The sequence below is a fragment of the Bos indicus genome, chromosome 4 (genome assembly GCF_029378745.1).
Source record: "Bos indicus isolate NIAB-ARS_2022 breed Sahiwal x Tharparkar chromosome 4, NIAB-ARS_B.indTharparkar_mat_pri_1.0, whole genome shotgun sequence".
Classification (NCBI taxonomy): Eukaryota; Metazoa; Chordata; class Mammalia; order Artiodactyla; family Bovidae; genus Bos; species Bos indicus.
Window position 1 is genome coordinate 23,362,115 of NC_091763.1, and position 21,839 is coordinate 23,383,953.

At 40.0% G+C, this 21,839-nt stretch overlaps 1 protein-coding gene across 8 annotated transcripts in view; it reads right to left on the reverse strand.

Annotated features, from left to right (window-relative positions):
* DGKB (diacylglycerol kinase beta) overlaps positions 1–21,839 on the reverse strand; it is an 870,186-nt gene that overhangs the window by 643,522 nt on the left and 204,825 nt on the right. For all 8 annotated transcript variants that reach the window (XM_019958478.2, XM_019958484.2, XM_019958481.2 and 5 more), the window contains one exon: positions 14,442–14,595. In XM_019958478.2, the coding sequence (XP_019814037.1) occupies positions 14,442–14,595 (154 nt within the window). The remainder of the gene's footprint in view (positions 1–14,441; positions 14,596–21,839) is intronic.

The following is a 21,839-nucleotide window of genomic DNA, read 5'->3' on the forward strand; positions in this document are numbered from 1 at the left end:
TTAAACCATCACATGTGAAAAGTCATGTTACCAAAATTCCTGTATTTGTCACATCGAAATGAAATCTCCATAATACTTTTTATTTTTAATTAAATCATTAACTAATTTGGCTGTGCTGGCTCTTCATTGCTGCATGCAGGCTTCTCTCTAGCTGAAGAGAGTAGGGGCTACTCTCTAGCTGCAGTGTACAGGCTTCTCATGTGGCGCTTGTTTTTTGGCAAAGCATGTGCTCTAGGGCCCACAAGGCTTCAGCAGTTGTGGCTCTCAGGCTCTAGAGCACTGGCTCAGTATTTGGGGCCCATGGGTTTAGTCACTCCACGGCATACAGGACCCTCCTGGACCAGGAATTGAACCCATGTCTCCTGCACTGCCAGGCAGATTCTTATCCACTGTAACACCAGGGAAGTCCCTAATAATACTCTTTAAATTTTAATATATTCTTTCTGGGTGTATGATATTGTAAGGGGGAAAAAACTGCACTGTATTTGCAAACTGAAATATAGAAAAATGACCTGTTTGTGAATAACAGTAATAGCTGGCACTGTTAATGTAAATTACATTTTTGAGTCTCACACGACCCAGTAAGTCAGACATTATTTCCATTTTGCATTCAAGAAAACAAAGACCAGTTGTGCACCGACAATTTAAAAGGCAACCTGATGCAGGATTATTTTAAGCTTTAAGTATACTTTTGCGGCGCTAGAGAGCAAAAACCAAATCAGTGAAATCTGTCTCCTGCCTCTCAATAAATGACCTTTTAAGACTCTGGTTTTCAAGACTCTTGAGAGTAACTACATTGATTATTTCATAAACTTCTGGAAGGAAATTAGAGATCCTAGCCATAGCTGAGAGCTCTTAAATGTTCACCTTCCATTCAGATCAGTCCTTGGGCCATCCACTTAATACAGGTTTGTGAGAAGACTTTGTATACACTGGCTTGCATGTATAAGCATGCACACATAAAAATACATATTTACCAAATCTTTACCTGCATTCTCATAGGGAAATGGATTATGAATGATTTTTCTTTTCGTTTAATAGATATGCAACTAGCATATTCTTTATAAGCATGTTGTTGTTAGCTAGCCACTTAGTCATGTTTGACTCTTTTACAACCCCATGGACTGTAGCCCAGCAAGGTCTCTGGATTTCCCAGGCAAGAATACTGGAGTGGGTTGCCATTTCCTTCTTCAGGGGATCTTCCCAACAGAGGGATAAAAAAAAAAAAAAAACGGTCTCTTGCATTGGTAAGTGGATTCATTACTGCTGAGCCACCAGGGAGTCCCAAAACTAAATAAATATTAAAGACCTTTAGTGTTATTCATGTAAAATTAGGTTCTAGGCACTGAAGATCAAATATTGAACAACACAGATGAAAATCCCATTTCCATAGGGCTTCTGGTCTAGCGCATAAAAACAAATACCTAATATCATGGCATATTTTCTAGCTTGCTACTAAATATTTTTAGAACACATCACAAAGTAAACCATACCTATGATTGATTTGAGGCTCTGTAAATTAATCAAGCTGGTTTTAGAAAAGGCAGAGGAACTAGAGATCAAATTGCCAACATCCGATGGATCGTGGAAAAAGCAACAGAGTTCCAGAAAAACATCTACTTCTGCTTTATCGACTATGCCAAAGCCTTTGCCTGTGTGGATGACAATAAACTGTGGAAAATTCTGAAAGAGATGGGAATACCAGATCACCTGACCTGCCTCTTGAGAAACCTATATGCAGGTCAGGAAGCAACAGTTAGAACTGGACATGGAACAACTGACTGGTTCCAAATAGGGAAAGGAGTACGTCAAGGCTGTATATTGTCACTCTGCTTATTTAACTTACATGCAGAGTCCATCACGAGAAACACAGGACTGGAAGAAACACAAGCTGGAATCAAGATTGCCAGGAGAAATATCAATAACCTCAGATAGGCAGATGACACCACCTTTATGGCAGAAAGTGAAGAGGAACTAAAAAGCCTCTCGATGAAAGTAAAAGAGGAGAGTGAAAAAGTTGGCTTAAAGCTCAACATTCAGAAAACGAAGATCATGGCATCTGGTCCCATCACTTCATGGGAAATAGATGGGGAAACAGTGGAAATAGTGTCAGACTTTATTTTTGGGGGCTCCAAAATCACTGCAGATGATGATTGCAACCATGAAATTAAAAGACGCTTACTCTGTGGAAGGAAAGTCACGACCAACCTAGATAGCATATTCAAAAGCAGAGACATTACTTTGCCAACAAAGGTCTGTCTAGTCAAGGCTATGGTTTTTCCAGTGGCCATGTATGGATGTGAGAGTTGGACTGTGAAGAAAGCTGAGCGCTGAAGAATTGATGCTTTTGAACTGTGGTGTTGGAGAAGACTCTTGAAAGTCCCTTGGACTGCAAGGAGATCCAATCAGTCCATTCTAAAGGAGATCAGTCCTGGGTGTTCATTGGAAGGACTGATGTTGAAGCTGAAACTCCAACTCTTTGGCCACCTGATGCAAAGAGCTGACTCATTTGAAAAGCCCCTGATGTTGGGAAAGCTTGAGGGTAGGAGGAGAAGGGGACGACAGAGGATGAGATAGTTGGATGGTATCCAACTTAATGGGCATGAGTTTGAGTAAACTCCAGGAGTTGGTGATGGACAGGGAGGCCTGGCATGCTGCAGTCCATAGGTTCACAAAGAGTCGGACACAACTGAGCAACTAAACTGAACTGATGGCTAATAAAGAACCTTTACTGTTATAAGGGAGATTCCCTGGTGGCTCAGATGGTAAAGCATCTGCTTGCAATGTGGGAGACCCACGTTCAATCCCTGGGTCAGGAAGATCCCCTGGAGAAGGAAATGGCCATCCACTTCAGTACTCATTCCCGGAAAATTCCATGGATGGAGAAGCCTGGTGAGCTATAGTCCATGGCGTCGCAAAGAGTCAGAGACGACTGAGCGACTTCACTTCACTTCACTTTACTGTTATAAAGTTAATATTTTGGACCCTGGGAACCCAACAGGAATATACAGAATGAGTGTTTGAAGCATCTAATGAACCATACAACCTCCTCTTCTAATCACCCTACTCTTAGAGAAAGAAATGTTACAAATGTCACAAATATTACAGTGAATTGCTATCTTATACAAAAAGAAATACAATTTAGCTGAAGTGGGTTATTCCTAGGAATGCATGTGCTACAACAGTCACAGGTGGGAGCTGGAGATAGGCAGGGATATGCCAGCTATCCTGCAGATGTCAGATGGTGGGACTTTTACAAGGGTGCCCACGGTGCTTCCCAGCTGCATTCTCTAGGGACCCCATCTCTCCCATCACTGCATCCCTAATACGGAACACAGCATACCCTTTTGAATTAGAATAAAGCCCTCTCTGAGACATGAAGGAACTGTGTTTGCTGTGAAATAAGGGCAGAGGAAACAGCATGCAGAAAAGTTCAGAGTCCTGAGTAAGCAAAGCACATGTTAAGTCACAGCTAACAGTTGGATATGAAAAGGATCTGGGTGCATAGGGCAAGGAGACAGAGAATGAGGGCTGGAGGCAGCCTAGGCAAGCTGCATGTGCCTGCATGCGTGTATGCTCAGTCATGCCCAACTCTTTGCAACTCCATGGACTTTCGCCCACCAGGCTCCTCTGTCCATGCAATTCTCCAGGCAAAAATACCGAGTGCCTTGCCACGCCCTCCTCCAGGGGATCTTCCCAGCCCAGGGATAGCACATGTATCTCTTAGGTCTCCTGCATTGGCAGATGGTTCTTTACCACTAGTGCCATCTGGGAAACCTCCTGCAAGCTGCATGGCATTGGGCTTGAAGTGAAGTGGAGTGAAAGTCATTCAATTGTGTTCACTTTGCGAACCCATGGACTATACAATCCACGTAATCCTCCAGGCCAGAATACTGGAGTGGGTAGCCTTTCCCTTCTCCAGGGGATCTTCCGAACCCAGGGATTGAACCCAGGTCTCCTGCATTGCAGGTAGATTCTTTATCAGCTGAGCCCTTGGGAAGCCCATGGGAAGCCCATGGCATGGACTTAATGCTATGAAACTCAGACTTTGTCACCTTCTTAACTGTCCTGCCCAGGCCCTGGAGGCTCAGCTAGGGCACTTCAGGATGGGGTGTATCCAGCCTGGGGAAGCAGGGGGTGATGAGGGGGTAGGAGGGAGGCAGAAAGATTAGGACTTCCCTGTACTTAGACCTCTCCTGTACCATCCCCAAACAAAAGAACTCAGCTTTGCTGCTAAGTCACTACAGTCGTGTCCGACTCTGTGCGACCCCATAGACGGTAGCCCACCAGGCTCCCCCGTCCCTGGGATTCTCCAGTCGAGAACACTGGAGTGGGTTGCCATTTCCTTATCCAATGCGTGAAAGTGAAAAGTGAAAGGGAAGTCGCTCAGTCATGTCTGACTCTTAGCGACCCCATGGACTGCAGCCTACCAGGCTCCTCCATCCATGGGATTTTCCAGGCAAGAGTACTGGAGTGGGGTGCCATTGCCTTCTCCAGGAACTCAGCTTTAATTGACTTTAAATAACTAGGATTTACATTTACTTGGAAAATAAAGGTTTAAAAAACATTCCACCAGGTGACAGTGAAAGCCAGAACCCCAAAATAATATTATCAGGCTGCTGTGTTAGAAAAACCATTCTGCACACAGAAGGGTAGGGCCTGGCTGGGAGTCATGCTAACTAAAAGTCTATGACACAATGATGAGTCAAATGACACTGGCAGAACGTTTGAGAAGAAGTTACAACGAGTAACAGAGAGCACTTTTCGATTAATTAAACGTGAGGAGAAAAGCAATGAAGGGTAGGGAGAGTCCAAGATTTTCAGGTAGGGAAATTGATAAATATGCAGGTTCCATTCACCAAGAAAGATGATAGGCATAGAAGCAGATTTGGGTAGAATATAATTATTTGACTTTCAGATACAATTAGTTTGATTCCTTATGGAACACTCAGACAAAGGGCTCCAACTGGAATATAGTAATATATATTCTCCAAAAGGGTAATAAAGAGTTTTGGATCGTGTGAGAAATAACTGAGGCATTTTATGTTAGACAATGCCTGTTGTGTATGTGTGTGTGTGTGTGTGTGATGTTAATAAAAAATGTCATCTGTTGAGAGAGAGGGGAAAGATATGAATAAACTAAAAGAGGTTTCAAAAGTTTAACTGATCTAGGAGACGGGAACAAGAATAAATACTTTTCAGGGGATTTTTTTTTTTTTTTTTTAAGCTGAAGAGGTGTTAAGACCATGTTAATACTGGGTGTTAGCCTGTTGTTCTTTAGTTGCTAAGCTGTATCCATTATCTTTGAGACCAAATGGATTGTAGCCCATCAGGCTCCCCTGTCCATGGCATTTCCCAGGCAAGAATACTGGAGTGAGTTGCCATTTCCTTCTCCAGGGATCTTCCCCAACCAGGGATCGAACAACCATCTCACACTGGCAGGCAGATTCTTTACCACTGAGCAACCAGGGAAGCCCGTGGGTGTTCAGTCACCATGAGTAAATTAGATAGCTAGCAGGAAGCTGTGGAGAACCGCAATGGCAACCCACTCCAGTACTCTTGCCGGAAAATCCCAGGGACGGGGGAGCCTGGTGGTCTGCCGTCTATGCGGTTGCACAGAGTAGGACACGACTGAAGCGACTTAGCAGCAGCAGCAGGAAGCTGTGGTACAGCACAGGGAGCTCAGCTCTGTGCTCTGTGATGACCTGGAGGGAGGGAGGGATGCAGACTGGGAGGGAGGCTCAGAAGAGAAGGGATACATGTGTACTAATGACTGATACATGTCGTTGTACAGCAGAAACCAACACAACCTTGTAAAGCAATTATACGCCAATCAAAAAATAAAAGAAAAAAAATATCTGGTGTTAGGAATTTATAGTGACAAAAATTTGTGTATTTATGAGATTTCTCTCTGGTTATGCTGTGCTCAAATCGTAGGGACTGAAATATGGGATCATAATAGTGATCCATGACTGAGAGTTTGTGAGCCTCTTGAAAGGAAGAAAAAAAAAAGGATTCCAAATGAGAAAACCATTTTGTAAAGGCAATAGTTCAAGTGATAGATTCTAGAGAGGGTAAAATGAGAAATGTGTCACTGGAATAGTAAAGAGATTTGGAATTAAGGACTTGGCATTTACAATTAAGCAGAGAGGTTATGGGAAAGGTGGAAAGATGGTACATAGATACATTCAAAAACTAAGAGCACAACATGGGAATAATAGAATTAATAATCATCATATATTTAAATAGGTGATAAGAGGCACTTAAGGGCAACAAAACGTTCCAAAGCAATATATCATCTGCTACATGAAACGCCAGGTGGATCATTCAGTTCAGTTCAGTTCAGTTCAGTCGCTCAGTCATGTCCAACTCTTTGCAACCCCATGAATCGCAGCATGCCAGGCCTCCCAGTCCATCACCAACTCCCGGAGTTCACTCAAACTCACGTCCATCGAGTCGGTGATGCCATCCAGCCATCTCATCCTCTGTTGTCCCCTTTTCCTCCTGTCCCCAATCCCTCCCAGCATCAGAGTCTTTTCCAATGAGTCAACTCTTCACATGAGGTGGCCAAAGTATTTGAGTTTCAGCCTCATCTTCATTCCTTCCAAAGAACACACAGGGCTGATCTCCTTTAGAATGGACTGGTTGCATCTCTTTGCAGTCCAAGGGACTCTCAAGAGTCTTCTCCAACACCACAGTTCAAAAGCATCAATTCTTCGGCGCTCAGCTTTCTTTACAGTCCAACTCTCACATCCATACATGACCACAGGAAAAACCATAGCCTTGACTAGATGGACCTTTGTTGGCAAAGTAATGCCTCTGCTTTTGAATATGCTGTCTAGGTTGCTCATAACTTTCCTTCCACGGGGTAAGCATCTTTTAATTTCATGGCTGCAGTCATCATCTGCAGTAATTTGGGAGCCCCCAAAAATAAAGTCTGACACTGTTTCCACTGTTTCCCCATCTATTTCCCATGAAGTGATGGGACCAGATGCCATGATCTTAGTTTTCTGAATGTTGAGCTTTAAGGTGGATCATTAGGCTTTACAAGTTCAACAAACACAACTACCTACACACTCATAACACTTAAACCTATTTCTGTTTATCTTAAAATATTTTATTCTATAAAAACTAAGTATTTTACTTTTACCAAATACATGATCATTGTTCATTAACAAGAATAATAGTTTTTCCTTTTAAAATGTATGTCTTCTAGTTAAGAAGCCCTTATTATCCAGTCTATATACAATCAAGAACGGCTATCACAGTCCTGCTGGTAATCTGGTGATGAAATAGATGAACTCTCAGAGCGATCAACAAAGCAGATTATAGCACCTCATTATTCAATAATAATTTGTGATTTTTTTCAAACATGAATACATCTTATGTAGATAACTTAGATTATTTTAAGTCTCAAGGAATTTTATATATATATATATATGTTTCTGAGTCAAGGTTACCCCAGATCTTGAAAATTTTATTATTATCCAGTGTTCTTTATTTCCCAGAAAAAAAAGACTATCGAAGGTAATCCTGAAAAGTACATAGGATGAGAAAGAGTACTACCAAGGACACTATGCACCTATGCTTTAAAATTGGAGGCCATGCTTTGAAAAGGCATCATGGTTTAATTCATTCTTGTGCTATGAGAGTTACATAGCCTACCTTATAATTCCTTTCAAGTAGGTCTTTGCAGAATGTGTGATTATCTCAAATGAAGTACAAGCTGTAAGTCCTTATTTTTTCCCTATTTTGAAACCCCATTTGATCTCTACTCCTTGTAAATTTGGCATCTTACATGTAGCACTTACTATATCTATCTAAAGAAAAGAGGGTTTGAGACTTGAATTTCTTATGAAACTACCAAAATAATTCAACTTGTCTCTTTCTTCCAAGTCTGACACAATTAGTCTGAATCTGTTGACTCAGAGAGAGAACATATCAAAAAATGTTCCTGCTTCTTTTTCAAAACCCAAGGACAGTATTGCTTGCTCATGTAAATTTAAATAAGGGACAACTTTGCTATGTCTGAATGTGCAAACCATTTATAGAAGGAAACAGAGAATACAGAAGTTTTAATCTCTAGATCCAAGTAAGAATCTGTACCATTTAAAAATATGCAGCACAGAACACTGGTAAGCTGAAACCATACATCAGAATAAACTAAATGAATTTCACTCAGAGAATCAGCAAGTGTGGGGAGTCCTCTCAATTCATGAGATATGGGGAATTATTTGAGGAACTAAAATATTTGATGGGTAAAGGCTATAAGCATATTAATTGTTTAATATTTTGAAGGGATCAAAATATCACATATGAAAGGTATACATCTATTTTAAAAAGCAGGGAACAACAAAATTACCCAAGGAAAAATATATGACTTCTTTAACAGAAAGGGAAGGACTACAACATAAGACTTAACAGTGTGGACTCTTCATCAGATTGCTCAATTTTGGTTTATGACTCAATCACCTATTTCTTAATTACATGCTTTAAACTTTTTATTTATTAGAGTGCTAGCTAGTAAAATTCCCCTCACTTCTTTACTCACACTTTGATATTCTACATTGTAATGTCAGGGCAGGAAGTCTCTAGACCTGTGGCTCCCATGGGATAGATGAGTCTCTCTCAGGGGATTTGTAAGGTCAAAATGGTATAAGTGTGGTTTCTGAGCTATCATTTGTTTTTTTCACTCTCATTTTCTCATGAGGGTACAGTGGATTTTTCAAGGGGTTACATGACATATATGTCGACACAGAAGCAAATGTGGTTACTCAGCTGTCTTCTATGTAGCTGGACATTAGTCATTTGTAACAATGTAATATAATGTACACCTTTTCATTTTTAGTTTGAAAATAATCATTTTTCATAAAGATAATATTGTTGTCAACATCTAAGGGGTTTATCCAAGGGAATATTTCATGCAAAAATGGACACAATAAACACAGAAATGATATGGACTTAACAGAAGCAGAAGCTATACAAAAGAGATCTTAATGACCCTGATACCCAAGATGGCGTGATCACTCACCTAAAGCCAGTCAGCCTGGAGTGCAAAGTGAAGTATGCCTTAGGAAGCATCACTACAAACAAAGCAAGTAGAGGTGATGGAATTCGAGCCGAGCTATTTCAAATTCTAGAAGATGATGCTGTGAAAGTGCTGCACTCAATATGCCAACAAATTAGGAAAACTCAGCAGTGGCCACAGGTCTGGAAAAGGTTGGTTTTCATTCGAATTCCAAAGAAAGGCAATGCCAAAAAATGTCAAACTACTACACAATTGCACTCATCTCATACACCAGCAAAGTAATACTCAAAATTCTTCAAGCTAGGCTTCAACAGTACATTAACTGAGAACTCCAAGATGTTCAAGCTGGATTTAGAAAAGGCAGAAGAACCAGAGATCAAGTTGCCAACATCCGTGGACCCTAGAAAAAGCAAGAGAATTCCAGAAAAAAGCCTATTTTTGCATCGTTGACTATGCTAAAGCCTTTGACTGTGTGGATCACAACAAACTGTAGAAAATTCTTGAAGAGATAGAAATACTAGATGACCTTACTGGCCTTCTGAGAAACCTGTATGCAGGTAAAGAAGCAACAATTAGAACCAAACATGGAACTACAGTCAGGTTCCAAATTGGGGACATCAAGGCTGTGTATTGTCATCCTGCTTATTTAACTTATATGCAGAGTACATCATGAAAAATGCCTGGATGGATGAAGCACAAGCTGGAATCAAGATTGCTGGGAGAAATATCAATAACCTACGATACACAGATGACACCACCCTTATGGCAGAAAGCAAAGAGGAATAAAGACCCTCTTGGTGAAGATCAAAGAGGAGTGTGAAAAATCTGGCTTAAAACTCAACATTCAAAAAACTAAGATCATGACCTCTGGTCCCATCACTACATGGCAAGTCTATGGGGAAACAGTGCAAACAGTGAAAGACTCTATTTGGGGGCTATAAAATCACTTAGAAGATGACTGTAGCCATGAAATTAAAACACACTTGCTCCTTGGAAGAAAAGCTATGACAAACCTAGACAGCATGTTAAAAGCAGCGACATTACTTTGCCAACAAAGGTCCATCTCGTCAAAACTATAGTTTTTCCAGTAGTCATGTATGGATGTGAGAGGTGGACCATAAAGGAGGCTGAGCACCGAAGAACTGATGCTTTTGAACTGTGGTATTGGAGAAGACTCTTGAGAGTCCCTTGGACTGCAAGGAGATCAAACTAGTCAATCCTAAAGGAAATCAGTCCTGAATGTTCATTGGAAGGACTGATGCTGAAACTGAAACTCCAGTAGTTTAGCCATCTGATGCGAAGAACTGACTCACTGGAAAAAAACCTGATGCTGGGAAACATTGAAGGCAGGAAGAGAAGGGTACAATAGATGATGAAATGGTTGGATGGCATCACCATTGCAATGGATATGAGTTTGAGCAATCTCCAGGAGATGGTGAAGGTCAGGGAAGCCTGGCGTGCTGCAGTCCATGGGGTCACAAAGAGTCGAACACGACTCAGTGACTGAACAACAGGGGGTTGATCATTATCATTTATAGAATGTGTCATCTTTAATATGACAAACAGAAATAAATATCACACATATAAACAAAACTGTTTCGGGGTCTGTAAGGATTTATGGTGTGATCACTGACCTACAGCCAAACATTCTGGAATGTGAAGTCAAGTGGGCCTTAGAAAGCATCACTACGAACAGAGCTAGTGGAGGTTATGGAATTCCCGTTGAGCTATTTCAAATCCTGAAAGATGATGCTGTGAAAGTGCTGCACTCAATAGGCCAGCAAATTTGGAAAACTCAGCAGTGGCCACAGGACTGGAAAAGGTCAATTTTCATTCCAATCCCAAAGAAAGGCAATGCCAAAGAATGCTCAGACTACCACACAATTGCACTCATCTCACACTCTAGTAAAGTAATGCTCAAAATTCTCCAAGCCAGGCTTCAGCAATATGTGAACCGTGAACTTCCTGATGTTCAAGCTGGTTTTAGAAAAGGCAGAGGAACCAGAGATCAAATTGCCAACATCCGCTGGATCATAGAAAAAGCAAGACAGTTCCAGAAAAACATCTATTTATGCTTTATTGACTATGCCAAAGCTTTTGACTGTGTGGATGACAATAAACTGTGGAAAATTCTGAAAGAGATGGGCACACCAGACCACCTGACCTGCCTCTTGAGAAACCTATACGCAGGTCAGGAAGCAACAGTTAGAACTGGACATGGAACAACAGACTGGTTCCAAATAGGAAAAGGAGTAGGTCAAGGCTGGATATTGTTACCCTGCTCATTTAACTTATATGCAGAGTACATCATGAGAAATGCTGGGCTGGAAGAAACACAAGCTGGAATCAAGATTGCCAGGAGAAATATGAATAACCTCAGATATGCAGATGACACCACCCTTATGGCAGAAAGTGAAGAGGAACTAGAAAGCCTCTTGATGAAAGTGAAAGAGGAGAGTGAAAAAGTTGGCTTAAAGCTCAACATTCAGAAAACTAAGATCATAGCATCTGGTCCCATCACTTCATGGGAAATATGTAGGGAAACAGTGTCAGAATTTATTTTTGGGGGGCTCCAAAATCACTGCAGATGGTGACTGCAGCCATGAAATTAAAAGACACTCCTTGGAAGGAAAGTTATGATCAACCTAGATAGCATATTCAAAAGCAGAGACTTTACTTTGCCAACAAAGGTCCATGTATTCAAGGCTATGGTTTTTCCAGTGGTCATGTATGGATATGAGAGTTTGACTGTGAAGAAAGCTGAGCGCCAAAGAATTGATGGTTTTGAACTGTGGTGTTGGAGAAGACTCTTGAGAGTCCCTTGGACTGCAAGGAGATACAATCCATCCACCCTCAAGGAGACCAATCCTGTGTGCTCATTGGAAGGACTGATGCTGAAGCTGAAACTCTAATACTTTGGCCACCTCATGCGAAGAGTTGACTCATTGGAAAAGACTGTGATGCTGGGAGGGATTGTGGGGAGGAGGAAAAGGGGACGACAGAGGATGAGATGGCTGGATGGCATCACTGACTCGATGCACATAAGTTTGGGTAAACTCCGGGAGTTGGTGATTGACAGGGAGGCCTGGCCAGAGAAGGCAATGGCACCCCACTTCAGTACTCTTGCCTGGAAAATCCCATGGGTGGAGGAGCCTGGTAGGCTGCAGTCTATGTGGTCGCTAAGAGTCGGAGGTGACTGAGCGACTTCACTTTCACTTTTCACTTTCATGCATTGGAGAAGGAAATGGCAACCCACTCCAGTGTTCTTGCCTGGAGAATCCCAGGGATGGGGGACCCTGGTTGGCTGCCATCTATGGGGTCGCACAGAGTCAGACACGACTATAGTGACTTAGCAGCAGTAGCAGCAGCAGGGAGGCCTGGCGTGCTGTGATTTACGGGGTCACAAAGAGTCGGACACGACTGAGTGATTGAACTGAACTGAAGGATTTTTCAGAAGCCTTAAAGAGTCCTAGATAAGAGTTTGAGACATACTGCTGAAGATTACATTTCTCCATTGACTGATGGAAACTGGCTGGGTTCAGAGAGGGCATGAAAGAGACCTGAGAAGGGAGGAGAGAGAAGGGCTTGGTTCCTGCCATTCTACTTCCACTTCCTCTTAGATCTCTCCAACATGTCACTCTCACAGAACCTGGTTCCAGCAGCAACTGGCCTCTAGTCTACAGCTTACAGCCCGCCATTCAGTCCTGCAGAGACCATGGTGATGTTGAAAGAGGTCTGACTTCCAGGGCTATGGGCTCCTCCCTGAGTTCCTGAGCTACCAGAGCCTGTCAGATAGGATCCTCTGCACAGGAGTCTGATGGTTCACATCTGCCAGGCAAAATCCCCCACCTTCAAACTCTGCCTTCCAGCTCCAAGAGGTTCTCCTTCCTAGCTTCTAGGTTTTGATGACTCCAACCTGGGGGAGGAATATGCTTCCTGTGGTTGTACTGCCGCATGCCTCAGTGTTCATCTTTGCTTTTCAAACTCTCCAACGCTGTTTTACCTGTTTCCTATTTCATATTCCCTAAAGTAACATAGTGAGATTTCTGTTTTCCTGACTTTGTGGAGAGTGACACATTTATTGACAAGTAGTAATGGATTAAAACCTACACCTAATAAGAAAACTAAAATCTCTGTGGTGACAAAATTGAATTAAGTATCTAAGAGGAAAAGTAATACTCTGAGGTTACAAATCTAAAAATGTGAAAGAATACCGGTAATTTGAACAAGTAATATTAAATACTATGTTTTCAGACATAACTGCCTTGTGACTACTGATATATGATACATGGTGTATGATATATATTATATATTTTCCAGTCATTTAAAAGAGCACTTTCACGCCAGTCAGAATGGCTGCGATCCAAAAATCTACAAACAATAAATGCTGGAGAGGCTGTGGAGAAAAGGGAACCCTCTTACACTGTTGGTGGGAATGCGAACTACCATAGCCACTATGGAGAACAGTGTGGAGATTTCTTAAAAAACTGCCTTATGCCTTATGATCCAGCAATCCCACTGCTGGGCATACACACTGAGGAAACCAGAATTGAAAGAGACACGTGTTCATCGCAGCACTGTTTATAATAGCCAGGATACAGAAGCAACCTAGATGTCCATCAGCAGATGAATGGATAAGAAAGCTGTGGTACATATACACAATGGAGTATTACTCAGCCATTAAAAGGAATACATTTGAATCAGTTCTAATGAGGTGGATGAAACTGTAGCCTATTATACAGAGTGAGTTAAGCCAGAAAGAAAAACACCAATACAGTATACTAACGCATATATATGGAATTTAGAAAGATGGTAACAATAACCCTGTTTACGAGATAGCAAAAGAGACACTGATGTATAGAACAGTCTTTTGGACTCTGTGGGAGAGGGAGAGGGTGGGATGATTTGGGAGAATGGCATTAAAATATGTATAATATCATATATGAAACGAGTCACCAGTCCAGGTTCGATGCATGATACTGGATGCTTGGGGCTGGTGCACTGGGATGACCCAGAGGGATGGTATGGGGAGGGAGGAGGGAGGAGGGTTCAGGATGGGGAACACATGTATACCTGTGGTAGATTCATTTTGATATATGGCAAAACCAATACAATATTGTAAAGTTAAATTAAATAAAATTTTAAAAAAAGAGCACTTTGTTAAATTTTATGGAAGTATCTCTTAAAATTATTACCTAAAACATAGACTTCTAAGACACTGTAATGACAAGTGATGTATAGTGATAAAGTATATTTTCTCTAATGTTTAGTTACACAATCTTAGTTTGAAAAGATAAATCCTGCAACAAAGGTAATTTCTAAGCAAATCATCTCATCTTATAGAGAACTTATACTGACATTTCCCTTTGAGGTTTTTGCATTATATAGATTTTTAGTAAATACTTGGACTTACCACTTGAGAGGAGAGCAGGCTTACTTTTTACCATTGGACTAGAATGAGGAAACTTGTTGCTAAATGACATGAAAAGGTGTGTTGTGAAATCATCAGGAAGCTCGGCTTCCAGGAATGTCTTCATAAATAGCTTGAAACCTTCAAAATCTATTGTCTGAAAAGAAAAAAAATTTAAATATATATTTTAAGACTCAGCCAATGTTAAGATTGTTTGCAATGTTCAAGAGCATTAGCAGGAGAAATGATCTCAAACATTCTTACATCCAAGTCTACAAAAGGACGGTAACTCTTTGAGAAACAAACCAGGCAGCCCTACGCTGACACGGGTGATTAGATTTCGATGTCTTACCTGCAGCAACGGAGCAAGAAAAACAGGAGCTTTCCAGTCGGGCATCCCTATTTCCACAGTGTCTGTATGGCCTTAAAAACTTTACTCTTAGAAAGTTAATTTCCTCCTCTGTAAACTGGGGAGAATATTCACAATTCCATGGAGTTATGATGATTAAATCAGACAACTACCTGAATGTGCTGATGCAGAATCAAGAACACAGCATGAATACACAAAGCTATCCCTCTTGCCTCCTTTCTTTGTCTCTAATAATAAACACTGTTTTGAACCACTGGAGAAAGTGGTTAACGTGAAAGTTTTACCTTAACACCAAGACCAATGGATATAAAATCCTAAAGTGAAATTCTAAATCTTCCTAGGCAATTGTCAAAGAAATCTACTTCAAGATCTCCGCCCACTCTTAGTGCAGAGCTATAAAAGAGCTGACATTTGCACGCAAAGATCCATTGCTACACTGAGAATCTCCATGTCCACTTGGGGAAATGGTGATGGGAGCTACCTTCTATTCTCAAGTTCACAGGAGAATTTCACAGGACTGACTGAGAGAGCTTGCTTTCTCCAAGCAGATGTGAACAGTGGGCCAAGATCTGACTCCTGCCTGGGAAACTGAGAACAAGGCTGCAGGTACTTTAGGGCCAAGACAGGACAATGGTATTCCCTGGGCTTGCCACTGCCCGGACACTAGTGCATAAATGTTGCCTGGGAAACAGATGTAGACTTCATGGAAGAGAAGGCTCCTGGAGTTGTGTAGGGTACTACCTACTAGGCCACTTGAAGGGACTAGGAGACCTACAGATAGAAACTGAGATGAAGCCACATCTGTCCAGATCAAAGGACTGCAAGTGCTATAGGCCTCATAGGAAGCCCTGGAAAGGTACTTTTTTTTTTTTCCCCTTACCAATTAGTTCAATATAATGGAGATGAAACTAAAAATAAGGCAAAAACAAAACTTGGCAGATTAATGCTCCCAATTTTTTTCAAACTCCTGGCAGATGAGAATAAACTTAATTCAATAAACTGCAAATTTTGGATACAAAAAGCTTGTTTTTTCTTACATAAAAATATTGGGGTATGGTGGTAGAGAATGACCAATTTTATCACTGTACTATTTTGAATAAACCAAAAATGGAATAAGACATATAAGGATATCAATATGAGAAAGTAAATTTTTGCAGATTAGATCATATAACATTTAACTACATATACTGTGTATGCTTTTGTACCTAATATTATCTCAAGCCAATATAAAAAAAATGTATTTTATTAATGATTCTAAGATCCTGTCTGCAACTTAATCTGACATTTTTAATTAAGTCTTGTTTTGCTTATCCATTCTCAGTAGGGCACTTCAAATATTTATACATATATATGTGTCTAAGTATATATATATATATGGCAGTGGTGGTTTAGTTGCTAAGTCGTGTCTGACTCCTGCAATCCCGTGGACTGTAGCCTGCCAGCCTCCTCTGCTCATGCAATTCTCCAGGCAACAACACTGGAGTGGGTTGCCATTTCCTTCTTTTATATATATATATAGTTGGTTCTATATTGGTGGTGGTAAAAAGACTTCATTTCTTTCCATGTTCAATGAATCATCACCACCACAGAATATTACAAATTCTACTAGTAGTTCAGTTCAGTCTCTCAGTTGTGTCCGACTCTTGGTGACCCATGGACTGCAGACTACAAGCAGACTGAACCACAAAACTAAAATCTATGAATAACATGAATATATAAAGAACAGCATCAATCAGCTGAAGTACTTTCAGAAAGCATTTGCTACAATGAGTGAAGGGAACCAGGAGTTAATTCAAAAAGTTATAGGAAATTTGTGTGATAAACATATTCACAAGTATCATGATTAAAATCAAAGTTACTTATAGTATTTCTTCACTCTGTACCCTTTGGTAAGTCAGCATTATGTTTGAAAATAGATGATAGAAGCATGGTCTTGAAGTCAGACTCCTTGGATCAACTCTTGACCCAACACTATCCAGCTGTGTGACAGTGGGCAATTTATTAATCTCTCTCTGTGACTCAAGTTCTTCATCTATATTAACAATCTCTTAGTTTGTTAGGAAAAATTCCCAACAATACTGGAAGAATGAACCTTAAACCACATCAACATAAATGTTTCCATTTGCATTTAATAGATCATTACATGGTCCACTTTTCTTTGTTGTTGGGCATTTTTGTTTGTTTGTTATTGGCTTTTCCTTTGTTTTTGCTTTTGAGAGATCTGGTAATTAAATCTGAACAAAGGACTATAATTACTGAATTTTTTCCTCTGGGTCTTCCTTTACAGTAAGATTCTATTTTAAAACAGAAGTCTTTCAAGTCAAGGGTTTAACACAGGAAAACAACAACAGCCAACCAACAAAAACAACAACCAGGACTTCAGAACAAAACAATTTTGTTTCATATTCCAATACCTCCACTCACCACCTGAGTGATTTGGGGCAAGACATGCATCTGCTCTTTTAAGGAAAACTCTGCCTCATCCCAAGTGTGTTTATGCCCTTTATAGAGCCCTACATCACCCACATAGAACAACCTTGAAATCGGTGCCTGTGATTTAATGATGAAAACCAGGAAAATAGCCAGTCCAAAAGAAAAAAAAAAAAAAAAAAGTGAACTTAATGTATGACATCTCTCTTAATAAGGAATACATTTCTCCTTGATGCTTTTTTTTTCAGGTCTCAGGAAAACTTTTTTGAACTTGCTCCAGGGTTGTAGCTCTCCCATGCTCAGCAAGCAAAAAAATAGCTTGTTTTTATTATCTGACACCTCGAAACCTTGATTTCCTCCATATAAGATGAACCATTCAGCAGTGCTGCCTCAACATAATAATAAATTGATATAAAGCACTTAATGTACCTTTGAGCATAAAGGATGTAAAAGAAATAAAATAGTTTAAAAAAGGAAAGGGAATAAATAAAAAGAAGCACTGATTTGAAGTTAGACTTTTATAACCTTAATTTGCCCTAGTCTATTGATTCAGAAAATTAGAAAATTCATTGCATTTTTCCAAATTTAACCCAGAGTTTTTGTGTCTTAGATACTGTGCTGTAATTGTTCTGGGTCAGGCAACATTGGCAAATGACTGCCTTCAGAAAGCAAGCCTTTAAAAAGAGATTAACTTACTTTAAAATAACTAAAAGCCTTTCATAGACATAAGAATAGAATAAAAATTTCCTTAGCTCTTAAATGATTTCCACAAGGTGATGTCATCCTATTTATGACTGAAGTTTTAGTGATGATGTCAGCTTCTTCCTCTAGCTTCTTTACAGTGTTGGTAGGAGCAAACTTCCTTTCTCTTACATTTCCTGTCATTACACACAGCTTGCTCCTGCTGCTGCTGCTGCTGCTGCTGCTACTGCTAAGTCGCTTCAGTCATATCCTACTCTTCGCGACCCCATAGACGGCAGCCCACCAGGCTCCCCCATCCCTGGGATTCTCCAGTCAAGAACACTGGAGTGGGCTGCCATTTCCTTCTCCAATGCGTGAAAGTGAAAAGTGAAAGTGAAGACGCTCAGTCATGTCCGACGCTTCGCGACCCCACGGACTGCAGCCCACCAGGCTCCTCCATCCATGGGATTCTCCAGGCAAGAGTACTGGAGTGGGATGCCATCGCCTTCTCCGTACACACAGCTTACAATGTTGTAAAACCCAAACTTCTTCAAAGCCAAAAGGCAGCTGCTTCAGTGTTTCATGTTCATTAAGGAATTAATCTTCAATGCCTTTCCTGGTTAAGTCATTTACTTCTCATTAGCAAAAGATCTTCCAATCTTCTCTAAAATTTTGTGTTTTCCAGAATATTAACACTTCCATACATTGATACTATCCTCAATCTGTACATTTTTATCTCACGATTTAGCAGAATATTTCCAAATTTACATCTCTTATTTTCTACTGCTGTCATGTAGCAGCATTAGCATTGGTTTCTGAAGATCGTGACCTTTAAATAGAATGAAATCATTTATATGCATAGCAATAGAAATGAAACACTCACGCAAAAAGTAGGATCAAACAACTAAATGAGTTCTCAAAAATCAAATTGGCTGGAAGTTCAGAGACACACAATCCAAATTATATTTAAGATTTTGAAAACTTTTTTTTTTTTTTCATTATTTTTTTTTTTAACTTGACGGAGCAGCCACAGACTATTTAGGGAGATAGAATCTCTAAAGAATACAAACTCGGGAAGCTGCTCAGAGCTTGCTGCCAAGTTGGCACAAATTCAAAACACATTTCTATGTGCCTTTCATTATTCTATCTGACCATCTGGATTCTTGATGTTTAAATTCCTGCTAATACTAAAGAAATAACTCTAGTATTCATCCAAGAAGATTCAAAGTGAATGAAAATAAATGTCGTCACTCTACCATTAATTTATTTTGGCAGTTTCAGGATGAAGATTTTCTCATATTCAGCAAATGTACATTATGCATATATCCACTTTGTACTGGGCTCTGTTCTAGGTCATGGGGTAAAAATGTTACTGATAAATGCAAAATCCTTCCATCAGGGGGCTTATCTTCTAATAAAAGGAATAAGAAAAAAAATAATAGCTTAAATGTATAGTGTTTGAAGGTATTAAGTAGTGTGTACATATGTGCTAAGTCATATCTAACTCTTTGTGATCCTATGGATTGTAGCTCACTGTGCTTCTCTGTCTGTGGGATTCTCTAGGTAAGAATATTGGAGTGGGTTGCCACTGCCCTCTCTCCAGGGGATCTTCCCATCCATGGATCAGACCCACATCTCCCGCTTTTCCTGCATTGCAGGTGGATTCTTCACCACTAGTGCTAACACCAGGTAGCCCAATTAAATGTTGTATAAGAAATAAAGAAGGAAGATATTTGTATATTGGGGGTGGTGCTTGTAGTTTTAAACCTGATGATTAGGAAATGAGAATCTGTTCTTTGAATAAAGACTGAAATGAGATGAGGGAGCAAGCTTCACACATATTTGGAGAAAGAACATTCCAGAGAGATAAAAACTGATGGTGCAAATGTCCTGAGGCATTAAGATGTTCTTGTTTTAGAGGATTTTCTATAAGAGGTACTGAAGAAAAGCAAGAGACTAGAGCAGGATTGAGGACGGACTAGAATTACAGAGAGGAGGTAAAGGACAGGATCTTTGGTGGTGTGTATATGGGGGCAGACTCTGTAAAAAAACATTTTAGACCATCAATACAGTGCTATGGTGAGACTTTCCTGGTGTCCAGTGGTTAGGACTCTACACTCCCAATGAGAGGGCCCATGTTCAAACCCTGGTCAGGGAACTAAGATTACACAAGCCACAACTAAGCTTGGCACAGCCAAATAAATAAGTAAATAAAAATAAATAAATTTTAAAAATAAACCATTATGGCTTTAAAGTCGAGTGAGAGCAACAGTTATTGGAGGGTTGCAGCAGGAAATCATGTGATCTAACATATTTTAACAGGATCATATCATCATAATAGGGCTTCCCTGGTGGCTCAGATGGTAAAGAATCTGCCTGCAATGCAGGAGACCCAGGTTCCATCCCTGGGTCCAGAAAAGCCTCTGGAGAAGGTAATGGCTACCTATTCCAGTATTCTTGCCTGGAGAATTCTATGGACAGAGGAGCTTGGTGGGTTACAGTCCATGGGGTCACAGAGAGTTGGACATGACTGAGTAACTAACACTTTCATGATCACAATAGGATAGTAAGACTAATAATAATAGGATCATTTTATATAACAGGATCTTATAACATTTATATCAGACAAAAAGTCCAATTTTCACAATTGCTAATGAGCTTGCATACACAGCTGATTAATAGGTGATCTTTAAAAGACAAAAATGAATCACTGAAGTATCAAAGATTAAGTAGCTAAAACTATTAAGAAAGAAATTACTTCAATTCATTTATCATTAAGTGTTCACTGAATGCCTACTATGTATACAATACTGCTGGCTATCGAGCGAAAGAACTCAATGAGGTAGGCAGTAATTTAAGTTAGTCAGTAACTTAAGTTAGTCAGTAACTTAAATTAAATGGTGAAAGTAATTCTTTGACTATTTCCATGTCAATTTTCCTAGTTTGTATTATTATATGTAAATTTATAACATTTATATCATTAACTAATTATGTTAAATCAAACACTGATGTAAAGGTTACTGAACCAAAACATATACATTAATATGTAGTATGGCTAACTTTCTGAGATTCTAAATACATAATTTTGATATTAAAATATTTTCAGAAAAGAAAATCTACATTTTAAATGTCTCATTGCTTATGCTTGTCAGAAGGCAATGGCACCCCACTCCATTGCCTGGAAAATCCCATGGACAGAGGAGCTTGGTGGGCTGCAGTCCATGGGGTCATGAAGAGTCAAACACAACTGAGCGACTTCCCTTTCACTTTTCACTTTCATGCATTGGAGAAGGAAATGGCAACCCACTCCAGTGTTCTTGCCTGGAGAATCCCAGGGACGGGGGAGCCTGGTGGGCTGCCGTCTATAGGGTCACACAGATTCGGACACGACTGAAGCGACTTAGCAGCAGCAGCAGCAGTACTGAAGTTGATTCTGCAATAGACTGTACATTACTTCAGATTTCAGAGCACTCCTGATAGTCTCCTACACTGCCATGGAGGAACTTCCATTAAAGAGAAACAGTGAAAGTGTGAATTTCACATTGGATATTTAAAACTTAGTTTTGGCAAATGGAATTATCTTCACTACCTCAGAAGTGCATAATTTATTAATTGTACCAGTCTTTACTTAAAACTAACATCTATTAAGTCTCACAGAGAAAAATAGACATGGGGTTTTCAGTAAGAGATGGCAAATGGCAAGAACAACCAACAATGATACTCCAAACTATTTTAGTAATTATGAAATGCACATAATAGATTAGAAAAATTTTAAGCGGGTTACTTTTACTGTGATTTTCAGTATATCTTGTGATCAAGAGTCTGTATCCAACTAAATTTTGTACTTGGGCTGACATCTACTCTTTTATAAGATTTTTACTGGAGTATAGTTGATTTACAAAATTGTGTTAGTTTCAGGT